The sequence below is a fragment of the Myotis daubentonii genome, chromosome 2, assembly GCF_963259705.1.
Source record: "Myotis daubentonii chromosome 2, mMyoDau2.1, whole genome shotgun sequence".
NCBI classification, from domain to species: Eukaryota; Metazoa; Chordata; class Mammalia; order Chiroptera; family Vespertilionidae; genus Myotis; species Myotis daubentonii.
In genome coordinates this window covers 61,974,486-61,992,721 of record NC_081841.1, presented here as the reverse complement: position 1 = coordinate 61,992,721, position 18,236 = coordinate 61,974,486, and the positions used below count along the sequence as shown (strand labels likewise).

The following is an 18,236-nucleotide window of genomic DNA, read 5'->3' as shown; positions in this document are numbered from 1 at the left end:
GAAGGGGGGAGGGGAGAGTAGAAGAAGGTAAAGGGGGGACAAATGGTGATGGAAGGAGTCTTGACTTGAGGTGGTGAACACACAATGCAATATAGAGAAGATGTATTATAGAATTATACACCTGAAACCTATATCATTTTATTAACCAGTGCCTCCCCAGTAAATTCAATAAAAAAGAAAAAAAATATAAGTTGCCTTTTGGGAGAATGAAGAGAACTTTATATAGTAGGGTTTAAAGGTTTGGCAGACTAGGGTTGTTTTATAGCTTGGGTGCGGGGAGCGGGGGATGGGGGGGGGAGTCAAAGATGATTCCAGAGTTTTTAGCCCAATTCTAAGCCACGGAGGCCAGGCATAGGAACTGCTGCCGTGTTGTCCTTGAAGGGATGGGTGCTGGAGTCCCTTGGCCCAAATTCCAATCCCAAATCAGCTCCTTCTAGCTGCCATTTGATGGCAGTTTTCACATGTGTGAGCCGGGGATTAGTCGTCATTTGCAGGATGCTTGTGAGGATTAAACCGATGTGGGAAAAGGAAAACATGGCAGATAGCTACTTCTGATTATTTGTTTGCTCTGTACTCCGCTCTTCCTGGAAGCTCCCGCAAGGCAAGGGCTGCGTCTGTTTTGTTTACTGCTCTATTCCCAGCCCTAGTGCAGTGACACTCCCAATAATGAGATAAGGGGGTTCTATGGGGGAGGAAGTGCAATCCCCCCCCTTCCAAATCCCTGGCTGAGCCCACCCCCTGCCCTCGTAATAAAAGACAGACTAACAGGAGTAAAACAGAGGTCTCATATGTACGCATCCTGCATACTTGGGAGAAACCCAGGAAAACTGAGCAATCCCCCACGTGGCCCAAAACTTCACTTGGAATACCTTCTTCAGCTAAAGATGTTGGAGCTGGTGAGTGGGGGGTGGAGAGGGGGCTGATTGTGGTGAGGGATCCAGTTATGGGAGGTTTCCAGGAAGAGCACAGGCAACCAGGGTAAGGTTGTTAAAAGGATTTAAATCATTGCCTTCTCCTTTAATAAGGGTTTCTAGAGACTCAGAGGTTCTCTCCATTCTGGTACCGAGAGGGAGACACCCTTACAAATGGAAATGTCTCTTTCAAAAGGGTACCTTATACTGGGTTTTCAGAGCTGTTTTGTGTTTGCTTTTTCTTAAAAGTAACCAGATAACCCTTTTGCCAAACAGTCATATTTTGGGGGGGAGGGGTGGCATATGCTGCTCCCCTTCAGTTCTAAAAAAGAACGCAATTGCATAAAATCAAGGGGTGTTGTTGTCAGGGTAGAGAAATAGCTGGGCAGCACAGGGAAGCCAGCTAGCTGGCTGGGACTTCCTGGGTCAAGGTCGCCATTCCCATTGTCAAGGTCACCATTCTTGCTTGGTGGTGTCCACACCAGTTTGTCAGGTGGGTCAGTGCTGTGTCCACTCCTGGCTAAGATTTTTGAGCCAGAGGAGCAGCGCGTTGGGAGCTTGTACTGTGCATGGGAAGTATTTGCTAGGTAAAGCCTAATGTATTTGTTTTATAGGGCTGCTGCAAAAATGACCATGCTCCCTCTGACAGCTCCAGGCAGAATCCACGCTGCCTCTCCCAGCTTCTCCGGGTGGCTGCTCGCACTCCTGGTGGGAGAGAGATCCATCAGATAAAGAATGGACCAGGGGTTTATTTATAATGCTTGTTGTTGTTGTTGTTTTCGTTTCAGAGTCAAAGTTTGACTTAGCAATTCATGTGAGAAAGGACCGTGGTCAGGTAGTCCCACTAGAAAGAGTGGGGCCGGGATCCCAGAGCACAAGGGACACAGGGCTCTGGGGGAGCCCGCAGGCTTTGGCTGCAGATCTGGGCCCACAATGGCTGTGATGACCTTGGGCAATTTGCTCATGACCTCAGATCTCCAGTTTCTCCATCTGTAAAACTAGGGTGATGATATCCAGCTCCCAAGAGCCGTGGTGATGAAATGAGAGGTAATGGAAAGTTCCCACGCAGTGCCTGGCACACGGTGCTCCCTCAGTTGCCTGTCTGAAGTAGGGAGAGGGGAGGAGAGCAAGAGTGTGGTAGAAAGGAACGAATCCAGTTTTCAAAAGAGTCACATGACCACATGAGGGGGGAGGGGTTGGGGGAGGGAACATAGCTATACTTTTAACAATAAAAATTTAATTAAGAAAATTTTATTTAAACTTTAAAACAAAACAAAAGAAACACATGATTGTGGTAAGGAGAGCGAGCAGATGCCAGGTGTGAGCAGACCCAGCATCTGGAGGTGATCTGCGTGGACTGAAGCCGTTCTTCAGGAGGAAATGGGCCAGTAGGCTCTTACAGAGCTTTCTCAGCCCCACTCTCACCCTCTCCCACTTCTAAAACTTGACCGTGTATTTAATTGCCCTAGACACATTCCCATTCCTAATTATTTTTAGACAAATTTTATTTTAAAGCTGAAAGAGAAGGGGTTTGTTGTTATGCTGTACATGTCTGATTACATTTATGTGACAAACAGGCGCTCGAGTCTGTGGTGGTTAATTTCCCATTATTCCCGTGTCCTACTTTCAGTAGACAGCCGATGGAAGAACTCGGACCAGCTGTGTAGCACTCCTTCCTCATATCTTCCTCTGTGGCTGCCTTTATCTTTTGTTTCCCTGGGGGTCATTGTGGTGGGACAAGTGGGCTACTGTATTTCTGAATAGTCTTTCATGTGGAGAAATACAGTCTATACTCTCTGAACATTCTGTTGCTGGCCCACTTTTTATATTCCTCACTGTCCAAGGGTTTTTGTTCATGGAGAGAAGCCCCTTCTACTATGTGTACTTTAGTGCTCAAACTATTGAATTTGTATCTAAAATCGAACTTTAAGAATCATTTTCCTGAATAGTTCTTCAATTTGCTTAAACGTGATTTAGACTTAAACTTCTTTTTAACAATTTAGATGATAATGATGATTCTTTTGAACACTCCAAGCCCTGAAAACCGCACACAATGATTATGAACCATGGAACACACCTACATTTATTCTACAATGCCAGTGCTGTGAGGGTCCGTTTATGGTTCTTAAACTGGCTTGTGTGCTTTCCTCAGGTCTGTAACATATATTTCCATAACTTCAAGTGTTAGAGCAGTACACCTTTTGATACTTCCCTAGGGATACAGTAATACAGCAGTACAATTCCCATAAGTACAGAAACCTCATCAGAGCCAGAAAAAGAGCCTGTCCCGCTGAGATGATAGGATCTCATATCAGCCGATTGACTTTGGGTCATCTCTGTGTTCATCAAATCCAAGCAGCTGGTCATCTGACTAGGCCCCGTTTTATATTTGTCCTCCATTTGTTACATCAGTGAGATTTGGAGCCACGCTTCCCGGATAGGTCCTAGTCTTTTGAGGCAGCCTGCTCCTCTCAGAACATTTTATTCTCCAGATTTTGCTTGGCCAGCATTTTCACGGACCATTGCCCTTATCACCCTGATGGTTGCCAGGTCTCTGTACATCACTGGAATCTTACAAATGCTTTATGACTCTGACTGCAATTAGTGGGGCCATCTAAGGGTACCTTCTCCGAGGAGATGAGGGATGGATGGAGTCTGCTGTTAGTTTACCTCTTAGAACATGACTCAGCATCTTGACTGGGTTCCGTTTTCTTACCCCCTGGTTGTGAAGAGTCCTCAGGGCTTTCCTGTTGTCACTATGCTTTGTCTTTGCTGGGACTAGTATTACTAAGTTCCCTGTGTTCACCCTTCTCTGCTTAAACAGAGAAATATTTGGAAGAAGCAAACACTTAGCACTCTTCCATGTATTGAAATTTAAAAAAAAAACAAAAAACTGAACTGATCCCCTTCTCCATTCTGCATAACACTTCGTTGTCTACTCTACCTTTTCTTGTTTGGGTATCCTCATGAAGTCGTTCCTTTCACATTGGGGCAGCGTTAGTGCCTTTGATGCCATGTTGTGTCATGCTGGCCCGTGACTTGTCCTTTCAACACCACCCCTGACCTCCTGGAGTACCTTCTCCCTGCCTGGCAGTCCCAGGCTGGGCCCTGCCCAGTCTTCATTTTCCTGCCCCAGGGTTTGTAATTGTTTGCCCTCGAAGAATCCCTGGTTCCTTTCTTCGGAGAGTAGCTTGAAACCAAAGTCTGGGTGCTAGTTTTATGTAACAAGTACTTAAATGATGTTTACTAGGTGCCAGGTATTGTTCTAAACGCTTTACAAATATTGTCGCATTCACTTATTGTAACAATCCAGTGACGGGGGTACTATTACCCCAATTTAATAGATGAGAAAACTGAAGCCCAGAAAAGTAAGTGACTTGTTCAGGGTCACACAGCTAGCAGGTGGCCCAGCCAGAATGCGGGAAGTGGGGCTCTGAACCCGTCTCCCCTGCGTGGGGGGCGGGGGGGGGCATGTGGATGTGGCTGGCATGGCGCGGAGCTGCTGTAGCTGTTGAGCTCTATCTAGGCCAGAGTGGGGAAAGTTTTGTTTTGAAGTTTATAGGTTTAATTGATTTTTCCAAGAAATTAACATTTTATTTACTAAAACATCATCGATTTTAGACGCTATTCTTTTATGGGCTAGTAAACAAAACAAACAAACCACTGCAGACATAACCAGGACACAGTGCTCATCATTACGAGGATCCCCTGTGACTCCTGAATGGGTCGCACATCTCTGTGGCTTTGAGATTTCTTTCCTGTTACGAGGGAGGCAGTCTCTCCTGCCTTCACTTGCCATCTGACAGCAGTCCTTTCGCCCATGTGTCAGGACAGAATGTGCAGAGCTTTGTCCACTGCCGAGTTCCTTCCTTTCTTAGGTCCCAGCCGGCAATCGGTTAGAGCAGCGGTTCTCAACCTGTGGGTCGCGACCGCCCTTTCACAGGGGTCGCCTAAGACCATCCTGCATATCAGATATTTACATTACAATTCATAACAGTAGCAACATTACAGTTATGAAGTAGCAACAAAAATAATTTTATGGTTGGGTCACAACATGAGGAACTGTATTTAATGGGCCAGAAGGTTGAGAACCACTGGGTTAGAGCATTGCAGGAAAATAGTTGCTTTCGTCAAGATCAGTGTTCTACCCCACGGCTCTGCTCGTGGGTTTTGTGTGCGTCCGCATGACCGCCTTGTGAGCACACACCGCTCTCTGTCTCAGGGCAGAATGGCACATAGCCTGCGGGAGGCTCTCTCAGTGCGCTCTCAGTTCCACGCGAGAGCTGCCAGCAGTGCACATGCATCCGTGGAAGTGGTGGCAATGTGAGCAGTTTTAAGCAATTTAAGTTTGTATTATGTCTTTACACCCTGATCTTATGGTATGAGGTTTCCTCAACCATTAAGACTTTCTGTTGCAGGGTGACTCCAGAAAGAAGGAAACCCTTTCAGAAATGTGTTACCTAGTAATTAGGGAACCAGTACTGCTGAAGGGAGTACTCCTAAGACCTGTTTTTTTATGTTCTTAATCCTCACCCGAGGATATATTTCCACTGATTTTTAGAGAGAGTGGAAGGAAGGGGGAAAGACAGAGAGAGAGAAGCATCGATGTGAGAGAGACACATCGACTGGAGCCTCCTGCATGCTCCCTGACCTGGGCCAGGGATTGAGCCTGCAACCCAGGTATGTGCCCTTGACCAGAATCAAACCCTCAACCCTTCAGTCTGCCAGCTGAAGCTCTATCCACTGAGCCAAGCCAGCGAGGGCCTAAGTACTATTTTTGAAAGGCTTCAATTCTCTCAGACTCTGCACCCTTCTGCTCTCCCTCCTTGCTCCTTGCAGTGACAACTAGACACATGCTGGTGTCTTGGTACTTACCAAGTTTGCAAATCTTAAGTAAAGTTGATTGCTGGTCTTTCTTTTTTCTTTTTCTTTTTCTTTTTGGCTGCCATTGCAAAGGTTTGGGTGGGTAGATATTCTTGATCATTTTTCTGTCCAGCTGGATCTGAAAGTGTGCACAGACTTCGTATCCTCTGTGAGTGACAGCCGGCTGTCGGGCCTACTTGTTACTTAACCAGAATCCATTTTCTCCATCGTTGTTATTTTCCTGCCTTTCCTTCAAATGTCACAGAGGCACTAAGACATGGAGGGTGAGATTACATCAGGGGCGGAAGCCTTAGGATAATATTTCCGGATATTTCTGGACCCAGAGTGTGCGCGCCTTCCCGTCGCTTTGTCTTTTCACCAAGCCCCGTTCTCCTTTGAGCGCATTTGGCCACCAACTCACTTCCACCTCTTCACCAGCTGTTTCTGTCTCAGTCTTAGAGCATGAAAGAGGCTCTCCGCCTTGCTGGTGGATGGAGGCATCTCTTAAGAAATGAACGTACTCGTTACTGCAGACAGGAGGACCTGGGATCCTGGCGGTGCCTGGAGTGCGAGGGCCGTGCCACTTGCCCCTTCGCCAGCCTGCTCTCTGTCCATGCCACGTAGGAGGGGTCGGCACTTGTCCTTAGCGTTGCCTTACAAAGGGAACTATCCACGATGGGTGGGCATCATGGTTGTGTCCCCCAAACCCACCAATGTGCTTGCTACGTAAGTGCCCCATGAAAAAGCGGTGGTCAGACATTCAGTCTGATTAGACTGGTGCAGCCTACTTGGTGGGGAGGTACTCCTTTGGCAGAGGAGGTGGGTCTGTGGGGGTATCTCTGAACTGGTGTTTCAGATTATGAATAGGTCCTCCATCTATTGTGGACCATTACTGGTTCTGTATCCAAGGTCACTCTGTCATTCTAAGCAATCAGAATAATTATTACAGTCATGAGAGCCTCAACAAGAATGGCAGCCTTCCTGTGTTCCAGGCACTGGGTTAAGGATTGTGCATATATTACCTTAATTAATTCTCCACAGTAGTTCTGTGATGTCAGGGGTGTTACCATGTAGATGAGACGTGATTCTTACAGGTTAAATGACTTGTCCAAGGCCTCAGCCAGCAAGGGGAAGTCAGGATGCTGACCCAGGTAGCCTGCCACCGGGGCAGGGCGGGGGCACCCCACCCATTCGCTGACTTTGGTCCTCACTGCGCATTCACAGTGGCTGGGGGCGAGTTCTGAGTTTGTGCACGTTGCCTGGAAGACATTCTCATAAATAGTACCAGAGCGTTTTTGCTGTGTATATTTTTTAAAATCCTAAACTAATTTAAAAATGCATGTTACATTTGGTTATTCAGCCCTCTGAATTGGTATGAGAAGGACCGTCTAAAGTAAACAAACTGTGGCACATTTACATTATTTCTCATTTGTTTTCCTTTATTATCCTACTTTGTCCTACTCTTAGAAGCTTGCGTCAGAATGAGTAGCTTACAGAATTTCCCCTCCTTGCCTCCGTTAGGAACCAAAGCCTCCTTACACTTGCCCCTCCAGCTTCCAGGGTGAATGATACCCAGGAGCCTCAGGGAGGCCTGGGCCAGGGGCTCGGCTTCCTCACAGCCACCTGCCAGGGACTTGCTCCCATGGCGCCTTACAGCATGTTAACAAAGCAGTCCCCGCTTATCCACGAGGGATCTGTCCCAAGACCCCCAGCGGATGCCTGACACCGTGGATAGTACCGAACCCTGTATATACTGTGTTTTTTCCTATACATACATACATACCCACAATAAAGTTTAATTTGTAAATTAGGCACAGTAGGAGATTAACACCAGTAACTATAATAAAATGGAACAATTATAACACACTGTAGTAAAGTTGTGTGAATGTGGTCACTCATGTTAGGTGATCCCTTGCTGAAGTCTTCATATAGGCTCGGTGCTTTCTGGTGCAACATGTTGCAGTCAGTCAGGCATGTTTTCTGTTCAGGTCTTCCACCCACCAATGCAACGCCTTTTCCATCTACCTAGCACTTACCATGCACTGTGGCCATAACTTTGGCCATTTGAGGTGGGACCCCAAAACTAGCACTAATTTCTTTTTCCTTCTTCATAATGTCTCTGATAGAAGAATCATTCTTATCAGAGATCTTAGCAACCTCGGCATATCATTTCTTCTCTTTATGAAGCTGAGAACGTTCACCTTTTCAGTTAAAGGATGCACATGATGGCTTCTCTTTGGTATATCTCAGTTGTTGGCATTGTTCTTCTTGTGCTTTGGGGCCATTATTAAGTAAACTAAGGGTTACTTGAGCATAAGCACTGAGACCCCGCTACAGTCAACTTAATAACACAGAGGGGCTGCTGAGTGACTAATGGGTGGGCAGTGTCTACAGTGTGGTTGCGCTGGACAAAGAGATGAGCCACGTCCGGGCAGGGAGGAGCTGGACAGGGAGGGATTTCATCACACTGTTCAGAATGGCGGGCAATGTAAGACTTATGAATTGTTTACTTCTGGAATTTTCCATTTAATATTTTTGGACTGCAGTTGACCTGGGGTAACTGAGACCACAGAAAGCAAAATTTTGGATAAGGGGGCACTGCTGTAGTCACTGGCTGGATGATATGCTTAGGAGGGGTTTCCTTTACCTGTAAGGAATGTTAGGATGTGTCTCACTGGGAGAACAGCTCTGCCCTCTACATTCAGCGTGGTAGCCTGAAGGTTAAGTGCGTGTGTACAACTATGGTTGCACTTCCGTTGAAACAACTTCTGTAAAATGTGTATCATTTTAGAGCAAATACCACTCACTGGCAGTTCCCATCAGCACAAAATCATGATTTTACCAAAAAGGCCTCTGTTGTCTAGGGCACAAACTGCCCTGGTTTCTCTTTGGCTTCAGATTTTATTTGTGAAGTGGCACGCTTTTTATGAAACTAGACAGTGAGTTTCAGTATTCGTGATCCTTGGGCTTTTCCTCTAATTCAAAAAGTAATTTAAAAATAGAAATATGAGAACTAGTTGGATTGGTGCTGCTAATGGTCATTCCTTCGTTATAAATGTGCACTCACCTCCCTGGAGACTCGGTTGGTGCCCGGGGGTCTTAGGGTCCCATGGATACCAGTGTTCATTGTGCCGCACGAGCCCGCCACGGCAGCTAGAGCCGCCAAGCCTGCAGGACTGGAATCTCTGTTCGGTTCTGAGCAGGACGCCTGTTACAAACACAGATCAGGTTATTTGGAAAGAGAAGTGATGACCCTGACCTTTTGTCGGCCTCCAAGTTCTTTGTGTTCTGTAGATTCGGGTTTTTCACTAGCAGGAAAAAACCAAGAGCATGTGTGGGGGAACAAATAATTTCCCTCCCACCTTTCTAAGTTGTTCTGGCTGGACGAAGAATCAAATTAACATGAGACAGATTAACAGGAGAGATGTCCAGATTTGTTACGTATGTTCATACAGAGGTTCCATAAGACCATGAGAACTGAGGGCATATTGGATAGTTACGTCTTATAGGACATACCTAGCTAAGGAGAAGAGGGGTGATGGTTTGGGACTTGAATGGGCAGGAAGGCAATTCACATGGAGACAGAAAAGCAAATGTTTGGTGAAAGGGTGTTTTCTGGGCCACCTTTAGCCCTGGGACACAGAGAGGACTTTGGTCAGGGGGCCTTGCTAGGCTCCTCCCTGCCTGTCACACCTTGTTCACACTAAACTAGAGGAGCTTTCTTCCTGGAGCAGGTCCTCTAAATTAGGCAATCAGGGGGAAGGTCAAAGGTTTTTCCTGAGTCTTTTCATTTCTTAACAATAAGCTTAAAATAATCAATATCCCAAAGAGGCAGAGTGGGGGTGGCCAACTCTGCTCCTCTCACGTGTATGGGTTTAGGTGGTGGCAGCGGGGTTGGGGGGGAGGTGGGGAAGGAGGGCGGTGGAGGGGCAGGCCAGAGAGTTTGCTGGAGAGGATGAGCTCTGAGATGTGACTTGGAAAGGATAGCCCAGCTCCCGGAGAGAGAAGCATGTGAGCACTGAGCAGTTTGGCCCTCCATCTCTGGAATCGGAATTGGTGAGGTAAGTGTAGCAGGTGGGCAGTGATGCTTTGAAGCCAGAGAGACCAGAGTTTACATCCTACCTGCAGGGCCTTCCCGGGCCTCCCTTCCCTCTTTGTAAAATCGAAAACGGATGTGAGGATTAGATGAGATGATGTAAGGACATTGGCCGGCCACACAGGATATGCTCAGAAGACATTAGCTGCTTCCCCCAGCCCCACACTCTCCCAGCATCTTTCCTCTCTTCCCTGAGGAGGAAGTCAGTATTCCGAGGAACGAAACGGCTTGCCTGAGTGGCGGAATTGGGGCTACACTTGATCTTTTTAGTCCGCTATCTCTGCCTCCCAAGAAGGCTCTGCATGCTGTACGGCCTGGGCTGGTTGGGGTGCGAGGCTTCTGAGCTTTCTCTTCTTCAGTTGGGTCTGGTTGTATTGTTTCTCATACAAATAAAGGCAGTTGATTTGTCTCAGCAAAGCTGGCCTGCCCCTGTGGTCCACTGTGGTTAGTGGTAGAGGTACCCCTATAAAAATTCCTTTAATACGTACTTGGATGTTTAAAAATGTAATAAAAATGCATCCTTTTCAAAGAGAGGTGTGTTGCCTTGGCTGGTGTGGCTCAGTTAGTTGGGTGTTGTCTTGTGCACTGCAAGGTTGCCAGTTCATTTCTGGTCAGGGAACATGCACGGCTAGATCCCCCAGTGTAGGGCATGCAGGAGGCAGCTGATCAATGTTTGACTCTCACATCGCTGTTTCTCTTTCTCTCCCTCTCCCTCTCCCTCTCCCTCTCCCTCTCCCTCTCCCTCTCTCTCTCTCTCTTTAAAAGTCAATAAAAATAAAGAGATGTGTGTGAGGCTTGCCTGTCAATATCCTGTAAATTGAACCTTTTCCCCATCGATGTACATTCTAGTATCTATCAATTGTGTTGGGGGTTTTTGGATCTTCAGTTGTCAGGGGCACCTATTACCTTTTTGTTTCTTGCCCCAGACTCTCTGTCAGGTAGCTAATAAACTATAGACATAAATAAGTACACCCAGGAGTCTCAAGGGAAAGAATAAAAAAGTCTTTTGTAATATCATGATCCTGTAATCTGTATGTTTAAAACTACGCTATACTGCATGCCCCAGTGTCTAAATCAGTGATGGCGAACCTTTTGAGCTCGGCGTGTCAGCATTTTGAAAAACCCTAACTTAACTCTGGTGCCGTGTCACATATAGAAATTTTTGAGATTTGCAACCATAGTAAAACAAAGACTTATATTTTTGATATTTATTTTATATATTTAAATGCCATTTAACAAAGAAAAATCAACCAAAAAAATGAGTTCGCGTGTCACCTCTGAAACGCGTGTCATAGGTTCGCCATCACGGGTCTAAATTAAGGAACAAAATATCACTGTTGATATTGTTATCTTTCCCAGCTCCGCATAGTGATGCTTTGGTTACAGTTTATCCCTAGTTGTGGTCAACATGCTCTGAACACTAATCAGAAATCAAGATGCATGCAGAGTCTCCAGTGGCTCCTCATTGTCTTTCCGATAAAGACTGACTTTCCGGGGGTTGTCTCTTCCCTAAGGAGCAAAGGGATATCACTAAGAGAGCCACATACTGGAGATGATAAATTTTGAAGTTTTTGTGAGTGATCCAAGCATTTGATAATATATTTCAGGAAGTTGTTGAGAGAAATGTGGATTGATCATGACCAGATAAATTTTTACCTCTGAGCAGCTGCCTTTTGAAGCTTTTCTGCAAGTCCTCCTGTTTTCTAAATTTGGAAAATTCTGTGTATTTGAGCCTTGAAAAAGACAGTCTCTTAGCAACATGGAAGGACGAAGAAGAACAAATTAAGTAAGAAGCGTACAATGATTTGTGTATGTTCTCACTATTTTGAAAACCACCCTAAAGGTGGGTATATTTTAACTGTTTATAACATTTGATAAATTTTAAATGTAACAAAAACAAGACTGTTGTGTTTTTCCTCCTCTGTGCCTTTTTTTCCTGTCTCCCAACACAGTATATTTTTGCCTGCTTGGAGGACATACATGGGAATTGGCAATTGAGAATTAATTAAAGTTGTGTGCATGGAGGACTTTCTGTTCCACAGTTAATTAACTTAGAAAACATTGCCTTGATAAACAGAAGGATCAGTTTTAAAGAGAAAACAGCCCTAGCCGGTTTTTGCTCAGTGGATAGAGAGTCAGCCTATAGACTGAAGGGTCCTGGGTTTGATTCTGGTCAAGGGCATGTTACCTCAGTTGTAGGTTTGATCCCTGGTCCCCAGGAGGCAACCAATCCATATGTGTTTCTCACACCAATGTTTCTTTCTCTCCATCTCGCCTCCTCCTTTCCACTCTCTCTAAAAGTCAATGGGAAAAAATATATCCTTGAATGAGAATTAACAACAACAAAAGAGAGAAGAGCGAGTTTGCCCTCATTTTGAACATCTATAATAACATATTTCATTCACCTTAGACGCATTTTGCATCTATTATGAATCTGTAGATAAGGAAATGCAGAAGTGGCTGCTGCCCCCATTTAAGGCTAATTATGCGCTGTAGCTTAGTCCTTTGCTCTCGAGGAATAGTGCGTGGGGGCAGAATGGGAAGATTTACAGTGAGGCTGTTCGCTGGGCTGGGAAGTCCAGCAGGGACCCTGGCTGCTCTGCCACATTCTTCTGGTGAAAGCGAGCCACGAGGCCAGCTCAGATGGAAGGGCGGAGTGAATGCACCTCTCGGTGGAGAAGCAGCATGTGTACACAGAGATGGGGGGAATTTCTGGTGCCTGTCTTTGGAAATGTTTTTTTTACATAAATTAAAGGAGAATTTATTTATGTCTCAGATACTATATTCCATCAATTCTGAGGTGTATACCCTCTCCCCACCGCCATGTTTTATTATCTCTGAAGTCAGAATGTGTTTACTGTGATGCATTGCCACTGGCTAGACAGCGTGGTGCAGCACTGTTGGTGCAGATGTGGACATAGCAATTGTGTGTATGTATGTTGTTGGTAATACCAATGTCCAGGTTAACTGCATATGAAGGGCCTTCAAAAATATGAACTCATGATTCAACACTGAAGCAAAAAGTACTTGTGTGCAGAAAGTCATAGAATCGGAGCAACACGGTATCAGTGTGATATCAGTGAAACACATTTTTGTTAGAGGAATGACCTCGGTTTGTATTTTTTGCAAAGAAATAACCAAGAGCTTTCCAGGACCTGAGACTGAAGATAAGTAGCTGAAACGGTGTTATAGAGTCATGGCAAAGGTATTACCTTCCAGATGAAAAATTGTGCAGCTTGAACACTGGAGAGACTGATAAATCCCTTCAAAGAGAAGAAAGGAATTTCAAAGCAGTAAGTGGCTGGTGCGTCCAATTCATAAGTTGCACAGGACTGTTGCTGAGGCGTAGAATACCCATTGATCAAACCGCCTGCCAGTTTAGAATGGTGGTAGCTGCTTATTTTCTAGTGATTTGAGTGAAAATTGAGTTTAGACAGATAAGAAATGCTGGACAAAACTCCAGCATTCCTTAAAAGGCTCTGAAGTTTTTCTGTAATGTTAAAGGTGCTAAAAAGAAATCAAGGTCATGAACACGCTCTATGAAAGCAGATGTTATGATACTTTGCACAATTATTGATGATTGAAAGTTGCAGCTATAATAATCATAAACTAAAGCAATTCCCAAGAAAGAGTTCTTCCCTAAAGACATTATTGTGTCTGTGCACCCATGAGTGTGGCATGTTTAGTCACCAAAGATAGGCGTCTTGGTTTTCTGAAAAGGCCTTCTCTTGTGACATCTGGGAGGAACAAGAAAGCGACAGCCTCTAGACTGGCATTGGAGTATCTGGCAGATGGAAGACTGTCCCAGAGACCACAGAGGAGCATCAGGTGGGACAAGTGGACATCAGCGGCTGAATTAAAGGGAGTCAGAAGAGTCAACATGGTATGTGGAGATGTGTAAGGAGTACCTTAGCCAGTTTATTATTTATGGAGGCACAAGAGAAATATATGATAAATCCTCCTCTATAATAAAAGGCTAATATGCAAATCAACTGAATGGTGGAATGGCCGTTCGCTATAACGGGCACTGACCACCAGGGGGGCAGACGCTCAACGCAGGAACTGCCCCCTGGTGGTCAGTGCGCTCCCACAGGAGGAGTGCTGCTCTGCCAGAAGCCAGGCTCACAGCTGGCGAGTGCAGCGACAGTGGTGGGAGCCTCTCCTGCCTCCACAGCAGCGCTAAGGATGTCCGACTGCCAGGTTAGGCCCTTTCCCCGTGGGAGCAGGCCTAAGCCATCAGTCAGACATCTCCTGAGGGCTCCCAGACTGTGAGAGGTTGCAGACCGGGCTGAGGGACCCCCCGCCCCCCAAGTGCACGATTTTCGTGCACCAGGCCTCTAATCTAATTATAAAGCTTTACCGATAGTTATAAAATAGTTCTGAGTGACAAGAAAGCATTCTGTTATAGGTTACTTGGCAGCATTTTTTCTTAGTGGCCTCCAAATGGATAATGGCTCCTTTTATCATTGATTGCGTCTTAGACTTGATAAATAGTGCCAGGGACTGAGCCTAAGGTTGGTACTTGCATGGAGTTTCCAGTTTAGGGAACTGGGAGAAGTTCTACTCAAGTCCCAGCTTGCATTTCAAAATACATTTTCACAGAGAGGGTGTATATGAACAAAACTATTAGGCACTTAGATGGCTTTTATGGAAAAATAAGCTCCAAGTTCCAAATAGCAAATTTTAAAGGCATTAAGTGTTAGACTTATTTTCCATATATTCCTTGATAATCAATAAGTTCTGAGGGTATTTTACAGGTTCCATGAGTAATTATTAAAAGATTCAAAGTCAAAGTCAGGTGTGAAACTTGTAGTTGTGAATGGCTGTTGGCTTTTCAGAAGCTGCTAAAACTCATCCTTATTTTCACAACAATGCCCGCAGATGGTAAATGCTCAAAAACCTTTCATTTTATTTAAATTTTTTAGAGCAATTTTAGGCTCACAGCATAACTGAGAGGAAAGGACATGGATTTCCCATACCCCCTGCAAACATGGATAGCCTCTTCCATTATCCAATCCTCCACCTGAGTTGTACATTGTTACGACGTGATGAATGTACATTGACACAGCATCGTCACCTGAAGTCCATAGTTTGCATAGGCTTCACTCTTGGTGTTTTACGTTCTGTGAGTTTTGGCAAATGTATAAGGACATGCAGCCACCATGATAGTGTTATGCAGAATAGCTTCACTGCCTTTAACGCTCTCTGTGCTCTGCTGATTCACTCCTTCCTACTCCCTAGCGGCTAGCCCCTGACGACCACTGATTTTTTTTTACTGTCTTTATAGTTTTGCCTTTTCCAGAATGTCATATAGTTGGAATAATTCAATAGGTAGCCTTTTCAGATTTTCTTCTTTCACTTAATAACGTGCATTTAAGGTTCCTCCATGTTTTTCATTGTTGGATAGTGCATTTCTTTTTAGCTCTGAATCATACTCCATTGTCTGAATATACCCATAGCTTATCATTCACTTACTGAAGGGCATTCACTTACTTGGTTGTTTCCAAGTATTGACAATTATGAATAAAGCTGCTGTAAGTATCCATGTATAGGCGGGCATAAATTTTCAACTGTACTGGGGTACCAAGGTTTGTGACTGCTGGATTATATGGTTAGAGTATGTTTAGTTTTATAAGAAGCCACCCAGCGGTTTTCCAAATTGGCAGTACCACTTTGCATTCCCACCAATAATGAGTGAATGTTCCTGTTGCTCCCCATTCTCACCAGCATTTGGTGGTGTTAGTGTTCAGGAATTTGGCCGTTCTAATAAGTATAGTATCATCTCATAGTTATTTTAATTTGCATTTCCCAGATGGCTCATGATTTGGAGCACTTTTAAAAAGTATTTTTATTTTATTTTTAGAGAGAGATGAAGGGAGAGGGATAGAAACATCGATGAGAGAGAAATATCAATCGGTGCAATCCCGGCATGTGCCCTGATGGGGAATCAAACCACTCACCTCTTGGTTCATGGACTCTCAACCACTGAGCCACACCGGCCAGGCAGGAGCACTTTTATACGCTTATTTGCCATTTGTATAAACTTCATTGGTGAGTTGACTGTTAAGGTCTTTGGCCCATTTTTTAATCAGGCTGTTTATTTTTTTAGTATTGAGTTTTAAGAGCTCCTTGTATATTTTGGATAACAGTCTTGTATCAGATATATCTTTTGCAAATATTTTCTCCCAGTCCATGGTTTGTTTTCCAATTCTCTTGACAGTGCCTTTTGCGGAGCAGAAATTTTCAATTTTAATGAAATTCAGCTTATCCATTTTTTATTTCATGGATTGTGCCAAATTCAAGGTCATCTAGATTTTTCTCCTATGTTACTTCTAGGAATTCTATAGTTTTGTATTTTACACTTATGTCTTTGATCCATTTTGAGTTAATTTTTGTGAAGGGTGTAGATTCATTTTTGTGAAGGGTCTCGATTCATTTTTTTGGCATGTGGACCTGTGGCTGTTCCAGCACCACTTGTTGAAAAGAGTGCCTTTACTCCATTGTTTTGCCTTTGTCCCTTTGTTAAAGATCAGCTGGCGAGGTGTTACTAAAGTTAACGTGTCTGACTGGCCAGTTTGATTCCAGAAGGGGACTTACCTGGATGCAGGTTTGCTCCCCACCCCCCATTGGGCGTGTGCCGGAGGAGACTACCAGTCCATGTTTTTCTCTTTCCTCCTCTCTCCTTTCTTCCCACTCTCCATGAAAAGCAATGGAAGAAATATCCTCAGGTGAGGATTAACAATAACAAGGTCAGCTGGCTATATTTAAGGCATCTCTTTTCGAGCTGTCTATTCTGTTCCATTAATCTGTCTATTCTTTTGCCAGTACAACACTGATTTATTACTGTAGATTTATAGTAAGGTTTGCAGTCAGCTCCAACTTTGTTCTTCCACTTCAATATTGTGTTGCAGTCAGCTCCAACTTTGTTCTTCCACTTCAATATTGTGTTGGCTATTTTGGGTCTTCTGCTTCTTCATATAAACTTTAGAATCAGTTTGTCTATGACCACAAAAATAATTTGCTGAGATTTTAATTTTGATTGAATCTATAGATCAAATTTGGAAGCGCTAACATCTTAACAATAATGAGTCTTCAATATTGAAAACTTTTTGATTTTTGAAATTTTGAAATTCTGACTTCAGAATGGATGTAGATTGAGGCTGCATGTGGCCAGGCAACCACTCCTGTTCAGCAGTTTGGGCCATGGTTTCTAAAGAGGCGCTGCTAGAGATTCTGGGTAGTTTAGTTTGAAAAACATAGGTGTAGGTTACTACAAACCCTTATTAAAATCCATTGAACTTCCCCAAGTTCCACATTAGTGTTTAAGAACGCAGGCCCTGGAATCATATTGTGGGTTTCTATACTGGTTGTAGGTATCACCTTGCATGACTTACAAGACTTTAGGCAAATGAACCCTTAGTTGCGAAGTGGACTTAACCTGAGGATTAAATGAAATAATCAAGTAAATCCTTCAAAAGTTATTTGTAAATCCCTATTCTACTTCCTTATATTCCATCTGTCCTTTCTCCACCCGTCTCAGGACTTCCTCCCTAACTTGCTTTTTGAAACTCCTTTTCATAAACGTCACCAGTGACTGCCATATTGCAAAATACAGTGATCCCTACATGACTTCTTACTTAGCATTTTGTGGCGCAGTGACCACTCCCTCCTTGAAACATTCTGTTCTTGCATTGGCTTCTCCGGTAATAGTCTCCTGGTTTTCTTTTCCCTTACAGGATGCTACTTACAAAATCTCCTCTGCTGGCTCTTCCTCTTTGGTTTGATCAACCAGGGTTGGGTTCTAGATTCCAGACTTTGTGCTCCATTGTCTTTAAATACCATTCATTTGCCGATGACCACTCTACTTGATTGCTTCTCTTGGCTTCCTCCTCATCAAGGACACAACTCAGTTTTGAATGTATCTGAACCCTTTCCCTAAACCCTGCTCCTCCTTCAGTATACATTTCAGTAAATGGCATCACCATCCACCCAGATCAGTGGTCGGCAAACTGCAGCCCGGCAAACTGCGGCTCATGGGGCACATGCGGCTCTTTGGCCCCTTGAGTGTGGCTCTTCCACAAAATACCGACTTCTGCGCATGGGCCACAAAGTTTCAATCGCACGCGCCCGCACATGGTATTTTGTGGAAGAGCCATACTCAAGGGGCCAAAGAGCCGCATGTGGCTCGTGAGCCGCAGTTTGCCGACCACGGACCCAGATGACCAAGTAACATATTCAGGCATTGTGCTCTATCCTTCTTTCCCTCAAACCCCTTCCCCCACCCATCAGCACATTCTTTTGTCTGTACTTCTTACCCCATAATCACACCCTTCTCCCCATCCTCACTGTGTTCCACATCCCCCTTC

General features: G+C 44.6%; 1 protein-coding gene across 3 annotated transcripts in view; it reads left to right on the top strand.

Moving 5' to 3' along the window:
* The window catches only part of PPM1H (protein phosphatase, Mg2+/Mn2+ dependent 1H), a 235,934-nt gene that overhangs the window by 22,483 nt on the left and 195,215 nt on the right, over window positions 1–18,236 (top strand). The window contains exon 1 of one of the 3 annotated variants that reach the window (XM_059683482.1): window positions 5,122–5,234. The exons of the other annotated variants lie outside the window; for them this stretch is intronic. Within the exon in view, the coding sequence (XP_059539465.1) occupies window positions 5,140–5,234 (95 nt within the window). The 5' untranslated portion in view covers window positions 5,122–5,139. Of the gene's footprint in view, window positions 1–5,121; window positions 5,235–18,236 lie in introns of those variants that run through there. 3 annotated transcript variants of the gene reach the window in all.